This window comes from Stylophora pistillata, chromosome 7 (genome assembly GCF_964205215.1).
Source record: "Stylophora pistillata chromosome 7, jaStyPist1.2, whole genome shotgun sequence".
In the NCBI taxonomy this organism is placed as follows: Eukaryota; Metazoa; Cnidaria; class Anthozoa; order Scleractinia; family Pocilloporidae; genus Stylophora; species Stylophora pistillata.
The window spans coordinates 14,698,885-14,709,815 of NC_142525.1; the positions used below are offsets into that span (position 1 = coordinate 14,698,885).

General features: G+C 39.8%; 2 protein-coding genes across 2 annotated transcripts in view; both read right to left on the reverse strand.

Annotated features, from left to right (window-relative positions):
* Positions 1 to 577: 577 nt before the first annotated feature.
* LOC111338510 (tyrosine kinase receptor Cad96Ca-like) overlaps positions 578 to 10,931 on the reverse strand; it is a 12,684-nt gene continuing 2,330 nt past the window's right edge. Inside the window, exons 2-9 of the mRNA XM_088728039.1 lie at positions 5,024 to 5,066; positions 4,452 to 4,722; positions 3,860 to 3,970; positions 2,413 to 2,594; positions 2,099 to 2,221; positions 1,308 to 1,378; positions 1,041 to 1,081; positions 578 to 849 (exon numbers count right to left, since the gene is read on the reverse strand). Coding sequence (XP_088584165.1) covers positions 623 to 849; positions 1,041 to 1,081; positions 1,308 to 1,378; positions 2,099 to 2,221; positions 2,413 to 2,594; positions 3,860 to 3,970; positions 4,452 to 4,722; positions 5,024 to 5,066 — 1,069 coding nt within the window. The 3' untranslated portion in view covers positions 578 to 622. The remainder of the gene's footprint in view (positions 850 to 1,040; positions 1,082 to 1,307; positions 1,379 to 2,098; positions 2,222 to 2,412; positions 2,595 to 3,859; positions 3,971 to 4,451; positions 4,723 to 5,023; positions 5,067 to 10,931) is intronic.
* LOC148726770 (uncharacterized) lies at positions 5,361 to 7,653 on the reverse strand. Its single transcript, XM_088727780.1, has one exon. The coding sequence runs from the start codon at positions 7,651 to 7,653 to the stop codon at positions 5,572 to 5,574; it is 2,082 nt and encodes a 693-aa protein (XP_088583906.1). The 3' UTR covers positions 5,361 to 5,571.

The window sequence follows — 10,931 nt, forward strand, 5'->3', positions numbered from 1 at the left end:
TTTTACATCGAACGTGATGGTTTACTTTACCATTTAGGCAACAATAGAAAGCGCAATTCTTAGGATTCATTTCCTCAGCTCGTTGTACCTCCAGCATTGAGATTTGAAATTTTGTCGAACATGCATGACCTTGTTTACGGCGCGCATTTTGGAGTCCATAAGACTTTCAATAAGGTTAAGCAACGATATTGGTGGAAAGGAATGTACAAAGATGTTGAACATTGGTGTAAGTGTATATGTGCACGATCCTTCGCAGTAAAGCACTATTTAAGCATTAGTGAAAATCAGACCTGAAAAAAATATTCAGGCCTGTACGGGATTCGAACCACTGACCTCTGCGATACTAGTGCAGCGCTCTACCAATTGAGCTAACAAGCCAACTGGGAGCAGGCCATCAAATTAATTCGACATAAACCCGTAGATGATAAATCAAACAACAAAATATATATGAAATACATATATATGAACTGCGGTTATGAAACGTATATGTGCACGATCCTTCGCAGTAAAGCACTATTTAAGCATTTTTTTCAGGTCTGATTTTCACTAATGGTATATAGTAATACCAGTTAAAAACTCGTGATAATGTACTACTTCTTTCAATTCCCTTCGTTAAACTGGTTCAACAAGTAAAGATGGCGAATCTTGAGGCACACATGTTATTCGGACAAAGATAGACAAATACTTTTGTTCGATAAAAGGTATTCGAAAACAAAACAAAAACCAACAACGACAATACGATATCATCATACAACTTATCATCCACATGTTGTGGTTTAGGCATTCTGTATCCCTCTTGAAGTGAGTTAGCGATTTTTCTTCCATCCATTCGTGGATAAGGTGAACCACCTGAATTAGAGCAGCCAAGGTCAACATACTCTTAAATGAAAGGCCCTAAATATGCAAAAATATTTTCACAGAACACTATCACTGTTCGTTAACTTTTTCGGCAACGTCCAGCGACTGTAGCAATATAAAGTACCTTGACAGTTATGATACACATGACCGAAACTTGAAAAACCCCAGATATGATCACTTACCAATCGTAAAAATCTCATAGAGGAGAACTCCGTAGCTCCACCTGTAAAAAAGAAAACAGGATGAATAAAAGAAATAACAGTTCTTGCCTGCCAAAACATTAATTCAAACATCATAGGCGAGGAAGGGAGGGGGAGAGAAGAGGGACAGAGTAAACGTGTCATAGGAGTTGATCCCTGGTCACTACCCATGACACAATGCAAAAATTAGTTCATAAAGAAACCATTCTCATTAAGCCTAAATGCAGTTTATGTCGTCCTTGTACTCACACATCACTCTTCGTCGAATATTTTCCGTAAAGCAACGCCTCGATGACGGTCCATTTTACGGGAAGACGTCCCTGAATAAGAAGCAAAAATACAAATACTTGGGTTATTTCTTAAAAACTAGAACGAAACTTGCTGAAAGCTGACTGCGTTTGTTTTCTTTACGCAGCCACTCGAGAGAGGCCTCTTAAGCCACATAATTCAAGGCTCACACGGACATAAAGACTTTTCTTACAAATAGACAATCAAAGACTGCACGTGGCTACTAGTATAGCACACTTTTTGCTGCATTAAAAACAACTCAAAGTTGTATCAGGCGCTAGAAGATAGTGTTGTAGAATAATGTCTCACATGCAACAGAAAACTTGCCGCATTCCACATATTTATGAGTACCCTTTTCCATAGGACAAATATGATTCAAGAATATATTGTGTAATAGACATTCAACAAATAATTAAATGGATTCAAATAATAATATTTACAATGATAATCATCATAGCAATAGTAGTAATAATTTGAAGGGACTCACTCGAAAGCCTCATGGTTCCCTTAACCTCTAGGCTCGAGCATTGATTATCTATGCTTCTTTCTATTTCGTCTGTTCATTGGAAACAATTTTTTTTTCATTCTATTGCCATCCATTTTTTGAGATATACGTTTTGGGATATTCCGTCATTCTGCATTTTAAAATATTCCGCCATTCCGTTCATCCCCCATTCCTCCGTTCCATCATTCTATTGAACAGCCAAAGGTATCTTATTTCGCAGCTTTCTCGCTTAGCACATTTCTCATACCCTGGTTTTTCTTTCGTAAATGTTGTCCACTTGCACATCTCTGGCCATTCCAAAGTACGTCACTTTGTACGTTTCCTCTTCTCCAACCAACACATTACGAGCTGCAAGATCTCGATGAATAACCTTCGACAAAGTGAAAACTTTACTGTTGGAAAACGCCCTCTAACGAAAGAAGAGACTTGGGTGACTCAGCTGAAGTGCGATTATTTACTACGGAATGAGTCCAGGAGTCAGTAAAAGAGTGAGGTATGTTGAGTACCAAATGGGGCCTTATTCTATAAAGACATAACTCAAAGAAGAATTCTATCACTCACTGGTATCGATGACAAATAGGACATCCCATCAGCAATTTGCCAAGCAAACTTCATCAGCTGCTGTGACGTTAGATTTGTTTTTGGTTCGATATCCGGGTGCTTGTCATTTAATCCACGGCTCTTTCTCAGGTAACCCAACAGATGCCCAAAAGGAACATATTCGATCAAAACCAACAGTGGCTCTAGGAAAGCAAACAAGGTAACGCCAATACTCGATTACCTGCCGTAGATGGAAGCAAATTTACCAATAAACGTGGCCTTCCAATAAACGCGGTAACCACTTGGAAGAGTAAGACGTTAATTCCGAGTTTATTACAAAATGAAATATAAACTCTAGTACAATTACGTAATATTCCCAATCCTTGTAAATGTGTTTTAGAGGCAAAGCCACGAGTTCCTAACTTGGAAAACAAATAGCCCATTTCCGAATTACCCTTGGCCTCATTTTCAAAACGAGTCCTGGTGCTCATCCATTCATATGATAATCAGTTTTCATTCACATGCAAATTAACTCATTTTCACAAGAATGGTTAAGCACAAGGCCTCGTTTTGAAAAAGACACCAAGGGTAATTCGGAAATGGGTGATTGAAAAGGGGTAATACGTCGATTTCACAGACCTGACGTCGTATTAAACTCTTGTTTCGGGGTCTACCACCGGAAAGCTTCCCGCCCTCAAAATGTATTTATATCTGAGCGGATCATATGCGCAACGTGTGCACAAACCCCATGCATGCACTCCTGCTTAGAGTCCATTTATGATCCATCAGAAAATTTTGCTGATCTTTAATCTCAGCTATTGTTTGTACAGACGCTGGTATTCAACAAACATTATAATATTGTGACAATTTCTCTGCAGTCAGATAAGCTTTATCCAGACCTTACACGTGCACGCAAGATTAGAATGTGCCAAAGTTTTATGGATCGGTCGGCGGATTTTCTCAAAAGTTAACCTTGTTGAACTCAGACTACGAGTATTGTGCCGAACTCTTGGTGTAAGATGCGAATCAATCCCAGAGGTTTACGCGGCACGCTAACATCAATTTTGTTTCCGCAGATTTTTTTTTAATCGCACGACAAACTTCGCAGAAAAGGACGGACTGCACGTCGTCTACTTTCACCCTATGACCGCTTTTTAAGGTTTCCAATCGTTTCATACCCTCGGTCGTTCTGTACCCACCGACGTCAATTCTTCCTCAGTCAGTTGAGTCGTTTTGTAGTCATGATGTCATACTGACAAAGTATGTTTCCCAGGTTAAGTATGTGCGGTCGGTTTCTTATTTTAAAGAGCAAAATTACATGCGTTAAATTACTAAGATAAGGTAAGTACTACTGATATAAAAAAGAGGAAAAATATCTTAAGTCGAAGAAGACGAAACAAACCTATGATTTAAAACCTAATTCTGTCTGACGTTAGCAGTAGCTGATAATAATCTCTTTATGATTTACCAGATTTGGTGACGCATCCCAGGAGTTTGATGACGTAAGGATGAGGTTTGAGTTGTTTCATCAATTCAAGTTCAGACAGCAAATCCTTTCTCTCTGATTCAGAAGCATTTTCTACGACATGATTTCCGATCAGTCATCGACAAATAACTTGTTACATAAAATCAAAATCACATCATTCAACTGTACCATTTAAAATGGCAAACGTATAAATATAGATAAATAGATAGCTAGAAATATAGATGGATATCTACCATTTAACTTTACCTTACATCGTATTTAAGGTGCTTGTATTCGTCAAAGAAACTAACTGAGCGCTGAGGCTCTAAAATGTAACCATCTTTTAGGGGGAATATTTACGCTAAACTACACCGCTACATTAGGCAGAACAGAATCAAAGATTCATTGTTGACTAGTTCAAGCTATGGAGGTAACTTTAAACAGAAACTACTCTAAACAGGAACTTGGCAAATATGCACAAACATACGCTTAAAAACAAAACAAAGAGTTTGAAAGAAAACAGCACAATTTGAAGAGACGTCTAAGCCTTTCCAAAGACCACTAAGTAAAACATTACTTCGGTATAACTTGGCACCTTTCAACATTTTAACAGCTACGAGTGTCTTCTTGGCTCTTCCTTGTAGATTAATAGCTGTTGCCTTGGCAACCTGACCAAAGGCACCTTTTCCAACGATCTGCTTTAGTTCTCTTGCAATCTCCCAGGAGCGTGTGTATTGATTAAGAGAAGCGTACTCGTTGATTTGTTCACTGCTGAGTGGACTAGCATCTGCCATCACTTGTGAACGGGTTCTGTCATCTAGTGCCATGTAATGGCTTGGAGAGGGTTTAGGTATTTCGACTGCAATCTTAGAGACAACATTGTTTTCGACTCAACAAAAGACAATAAACTATCTAAATGGCTTGGAATCTCTTTCAAATCTTAAAATCAGCTGTTTTCTGAAAACTACACCAGTATTTACTTGACCTATTTGAAAAGTTCAAGCGATAATCAACTTAAAACTGTATGAGGCATAACTTCCTGGTTTTAGGTAAACCGTCAACCACAATGGGAAGATACTTAGTAAAGACAAAATCTGTACAAAAAAGTTCCTTAGACTACAGGAATATATATTTGCATAAAATTAAAGATGTCATAGTTTTACCTACATTCGAAATTCCTCTTCTTTCATTACTTGAGTTTGCAAATGTTCTGAAACAACAACACAAATATATTACAAAACAAAACCAATTCCGCTTGCCTCAAAACTACAAAAGAACAGAAAACCTCTCCAGAAAGCTTAGTCTAGTTAGAAAAGTAGATGGAATAGACCTTATTCATAAATGGCCGCCGCGCGGAAACGGCCTGGTTTCGAATGCATGAAAGCGAGGCTTGGTAGGCCAATCAATCTATCAATATCAATCAATCTATACTTTATTTACCCACGTAGCGTCAAGGAGCTCATAGAGCTCGTTCAAAATACGTGAGGAAATAATATTGTAATCAGAGAATGTTTAGAAATACATTTGATAATAAAAATTAACGGTAAAAACTACGACGTTTCGAAGTCTGCATGACCTCATTATCAAGTAAAATGTTAAAACTGATGTAAAATTGTAGCTCAGAGGCTATATACAAATAAAATGTGATAACTTCATTAGAATAATGAGCGTTCATTGTTATTGGTGTTTAGCATGTCAGATCGTGCAGTATATGTTTAAATAAATACTTTTGCACGTATTGAGTCAGACTGCGTGTTTAGCTTAGGTTTTTGTTCGCGAATGAATAACATTTCGTGAATTAGGCAGTCCATTTTCCCGCGGCATTTCTTGAGAACGGAAAACATTTCCTCTAGGCTAGTGGACGCTACACTGTGGGCTTCTTTCAGATGCTTGCCAATGACAGAGGCTTTATGTTCTTCTATGCGTTGATGAAGATGGCGTGTGGTATAACCGATATAATCCGCATCGCACGAATCACATTTAAAAGTGTAAACAACGCATTGGTGGTTAATTAAAGCGGGCTTCTCTTCTTGTATCTTGAGCTTTCCCTCGATCTTACGACTCGTGAAGACTGGTTGTAGGTCAGTTCCGATTTTCCGGCCAAGATCTTTCAGCTGATGTCTTACTGTGTCGGCCGATTTTTGGTCTTTAAATGGTAAAGTTATTCTGACAGGTTTTTGTGTAGCCGCGTCAAGTTCAGTTGGGGTTTCGTGACGGCTTTGGATCGTAGAACTCGTGTACCAGGCGATAGCTGAGTTGATGAGTTTCACTGGGTACTTAAGCTTAGTAAACATCCGCTTGAGATGCTGGCATTCCTTCGTAAAAGACTCTTTCGTTGATGACAGGCGGTAAGCTCGGTTCAGCATTGTATTCAGCAGAGATCTTTTGTAACGCTGATCGACATGGCTCTGGTAATGTAAGAGCAGTCCTGTATCAGTTGGTTTATGATATACGCTTGTTGTCAGGTGGCAACCGTTTTTCTCAATCATCATACCGAGGAATGGAAGCTTGTTGTTTTCAGCAATTTCCATTGTGAACTGTATGGCAGGATGGCATTCGTTCAATGTTGAAAGGAAAGCTGTTGCGGCTTGAATATTTGGCATCGTGGCTAATGTGTCGTCGACGTACCTTTTGTAGAAACTTGGTAACTTGTTGTTGCGATCCAGTTGTTCTTCAATGGAGCACAGGAAAACGTTTGCCATAAGGGGTCCCAGGGGCGAGCCCATGGCCACACCGTCCACCTGCTCATAAAGTTGACCGTCGAACTGAAATAGCTGATCTTTGGTTGCTATTCTTAAAAGTTCGGTAAGACCTGTCTTTGTGAGGTTGAGACCATGCGTTTCATTAAACCAGTTGTTTTTAAAGGCTTTTTCAGCGATGATCTCAATAGTCTCGTCGAGTGGCACGTTGGTAAATAAAGCACGTACGTCATACGACACGAGAATGTCATTCGGGTTGAGTGGTGTTTCCCTTATCACTTCGGCGAAGGAGAAGATATCGCAGATAGTGTGCTGATTTAATGAAAGGGGCTTAAGCTTCTCTTCAAGCCACTTGGCCAGGGCGAAGTTGTAGGTCCCAGTCGATGATAGTATCGGTCGCATTGATAGTTGCTGTTTGTGAGTCTTTGGAAGACCATAAAGGTGAGCAAGCCGGGAACCTTTGCGACAAACTGTGTCAGCAATCGGCTTTAGCAGGATTTTTCTGACGACGGACTCTAGCTGTTTTTCTTTTTGTAGTAAGGGATGGTAGTGTTTAGGAGGCCGGCCGCGTGTTTTTTGTCTTTCTGTGGTGATAGGAGTGAACTTCGTTGTGTCTTTGATGGAAGCATCACTTAGTAGACGGATGTACTCTGTCTTGTCCATTACTACTACGCCAGATCCTTTGTCGGGTTTTGTAATGACAATGTCTTCCCTTCGTCTAAGCTGATTTATGGCTTGTTGCAGTGCTTTGGGTGGTCTTGGGCCTCTCCTTTGAATATAATTCAGGGCAATCGAGCGAAGAGTCGCGGCGGCTAATTCTGTTTGGTCCTCCGATAATGTGGGTTTAAGTCGCCAGTAAGCTTTTTCAAAGCTGGCTTTTACATCACGAGCTGGCACAGGTTGAGCGATGGAGAATTTCAAACCACGGCAGAGAACTAACTTTTCAAAGAATGACAGTCGGTACGATGAGATGTTTGTAATGTGTTCGTCAACGTCAAATTCCTTGTTAATTAATCTTGCAATCTTGCTCGTGTGGTTGGTCATTACGTCTTCGTAAAGTTTCTTTCGAAGATCTGTCATAACGCGTAAGGTAAGCATGTACTGTAGCGGTAAACATTGTTGGCGGATTTCGTCATAGATGGTGTTCATTTCCATCTTTAACATAGCATTCTGTTTTACTTTTGATCTTAGCTCCTCGGCGATGACATTTGTTGAGAACGCTTTCGATGATTGTTGCCAGTTCTTCGACTTCGTCTGGTCGACTTTGGCGAAGGTTGGTGTAAGATCTACATTCTGGCAAATGCGAAGAAATTCAATGGCTCCATCACATTTGATTTGCTTACTGCTTAACTGTTCAAGACGCCTGAACAAGTGCAGTCGATTCTCCCGTTTTAGAATTCTAATCAGAGAATGTTTAGAAATACACTTGATAATAAAAATTAACGGTAAAAAACTACGACGTTTCGAAGTCTGCATGACCTCATTATCAAGTAAAATGTTAAAACTGATGTAAAATTGTAGCTCAGAGGTTATATACAAATAAAATGTGATAACTTCATTAGAATAATGAGCGTTCATTGTTATTGGTGTTTAGCATGTCAGATCGTGCAGTAAATGTTTAAATAAATACTTTTGCACGTATTGAGTCAGACTGCGTATTTAGCTTAGGTTTTTGTTCGCGAATGAATAACATTTCGTGAATTAGGCAGTCCATTTTCCCGCGGCATTTCGAGGGAAAGCTCAAGATACAAGAAGAGAAGCCCGCTTTAATCAACCACCAATGCGTTGTTTACACTTTTAAATGTGATTCGTGCGATGCGGATTATATCGGTTATACCACACGCCATCTTCATCAACGCATAGAAGAACATAAAGCCTCTGTCATTGGCAAGCATCTGAAAGAAGCCCACAGTGTAGCGTCCACTAGCCTAGAGGAAATGTTTTCCGTTCTCAAGAAATGCCGCGGGAAAATGGACTGCCTAATTCACGAAATGTTATTCATTCGCGAACAAAAACCTAAGCTAAACACGCAGTCTGACTCAATACGTGCAAAAGTATTTATTTAAACATATACTGCACGATCTGACATGCTAAACACCAATAACAATGAACGCTCATTATTCTAATGAAGTTATCACATTTTATTTGTATATAACCTCTGAGCTACAATTTTACATCAGTTTTAACATTTTACTTGATAATGAGGTCATGCAGACTTCGAAACGTCGTAGTTTTTTACCGTTAATTTTTATTATCAAATGAAATAATATTGGCCAGAAAATAATATTGTTTAAGTAGCCTAGAGTTTTTGAGGATATTGGCAGGAAAAAGATTCCTTAGTCGCTAAACGGGATATCCCTGCGTTAAAGAAAGATTTCCGCGTGAAGAGCCTTAGAGATGCCGACAAATTGCTGTGTCCCGCTATGTACGAAGAAGGACAAGCGGGACAAGGAGACGGGTGAACAAATTTCTTTTTTCCGTTTTCCAGAGGAGGAAAACCTAAGAAAGCGATGGCTTCATGCTATAAGAAGAGACATCGGAGCGAGTTTTTCCTTAAATGGGGGAACTAGAGTTTGTTCCAGGAATTTCAGGAAAGAAGATTTGCAGAGAAGTCTTAGCGGAAAAGTTAGCCCCAGACCAGGAGCTGCGCCGAGTCAATTCGTATGGAAGCGAAGTTCGCCTCGTAAAACGAGCACCACCGACACCACGCTTTAGGGCTACAACAGTGACAAAAACAAAAGCGCTAGAAGTTAGGGAGGCTGTGGATTCTTCCACCGAATGCAGCGAAATTATCAGTGAGCATGCTACGTATACATCAACAAATATGGGGACTTAACAGTGGAAATGGAAAACATAACACAGGAGCGTGAGGGCGGCACTGATTTTGTCGAGAAATCAGAAAAAGATTCATGGATAGCTGAGCTTAAGGACAAAGTTGCCGCAGCACTAGCGAATAATGAAGAACTGGATGAGGTGGTTTCAAAACTTAAAGAGAAAGTTGTGGATCTTGAGCGGAAATACGAGAAATGTGACGAGCGGTTGTTTTCCTTTAAAAACATCGCCTCAAATGACTCACTAGTAGCATTTTATACCGGCTTTCCAAACTACCAAACAATGATGGCCTTGTACAAATTTTTGGATCCAGGTGAACAGGGTGAGAACATCAACTATTGGCTGTCTGGAAAAGGTTTTGATAGCTCCCCAAAGTCTGTGAAAAAAAGAAGACCACGGATCTTAAAACAAGTGGACGAGTTTCTTCTCACTTTGTGTAGGTTGAAGCAAGGTTTGCTGAGTTGCATTCAGCCCAATTATTTAATATTTCTCAGCCAACTGTAGGTCGCATCTTTATCTCTCCTGGATAAACTTTTTGAATTTAAAACTTGGCCATATTAATGTCTGGCCATCCAGAGAACTAGTTAATGAGACAATGCCTGACAATTTCAAGGCAAAGTATCCTACTTCAAGGGTAATGATTGACTGTACAGAGATACGCTGTGAAATGCCTAGTAGCCTCCTTTTAAATAGTGAGCTCTTTAGTTCATATAAGAACCATACCACTTTAAAGGCATTAGTGGGGATTTCACCTAGGGGGGGTTTCACACTTATTGGGCAATCAATGTAAAATAGGGCTGACAGGCCTACACGACTCCCCAGCGCGTGTTTAGAGTAACCTATTCAAAGTTTGGCCCTAACGAGCTTGTCTTTGGGCGACCGTCCTCTTTTGTAAAATACGAGAGGCGGATTTTTGTATATTTCGTTCAGTAGTGGTTGTATTTCTATTAAATGCCAGTGTTTCATGAGAATTTGCTTTAGGTTTCGCACTGATGGTTGGTATTGTGTAACAAAAGGCAAGATTCGTTGGTTCGTCTTTTGTCTCTGTTGAAGAGCTAATCAGTCCTGTTTTTTAATTCACTTCTGAGAGGGTTGTCCCGAATGAGGTCCTCTGGGTAGCCTCTCTTTAGCAAATGCGCTTCATTTGTAATTTTCTCCTCGCATATTGTTTGAGAGGAGTTTGTTCTTAGAAGTCTAAGGGTCTCCCCTTTCATGAAGTCTTTTTTAATTCTTTGTGGGTGACAGGAACTATAGTGTGTATACTGAAATGCCTCAGTTTGTTTAAAATGAGTACATACATCAGGGATTGCGTCTTTTTCGAATCGTTCGCCTTTGTAGATGTACAACTATTTTTTTTTACTGTCTCGATCGTTAAGTTGTCTTGATTGCTTTCAGCTTGCGCCACGCGCGCTGATTCGATCGCAGTACAGTTCTTAGTGTTCAGTGTTCCAGCCGTTTTGGCTCGTTTTCGTTTATTTATTTCGGTCGCAAAACGACCGATTTTACGTTCATAGAAGCACATGATCACCTTTACTGTTTCTTGC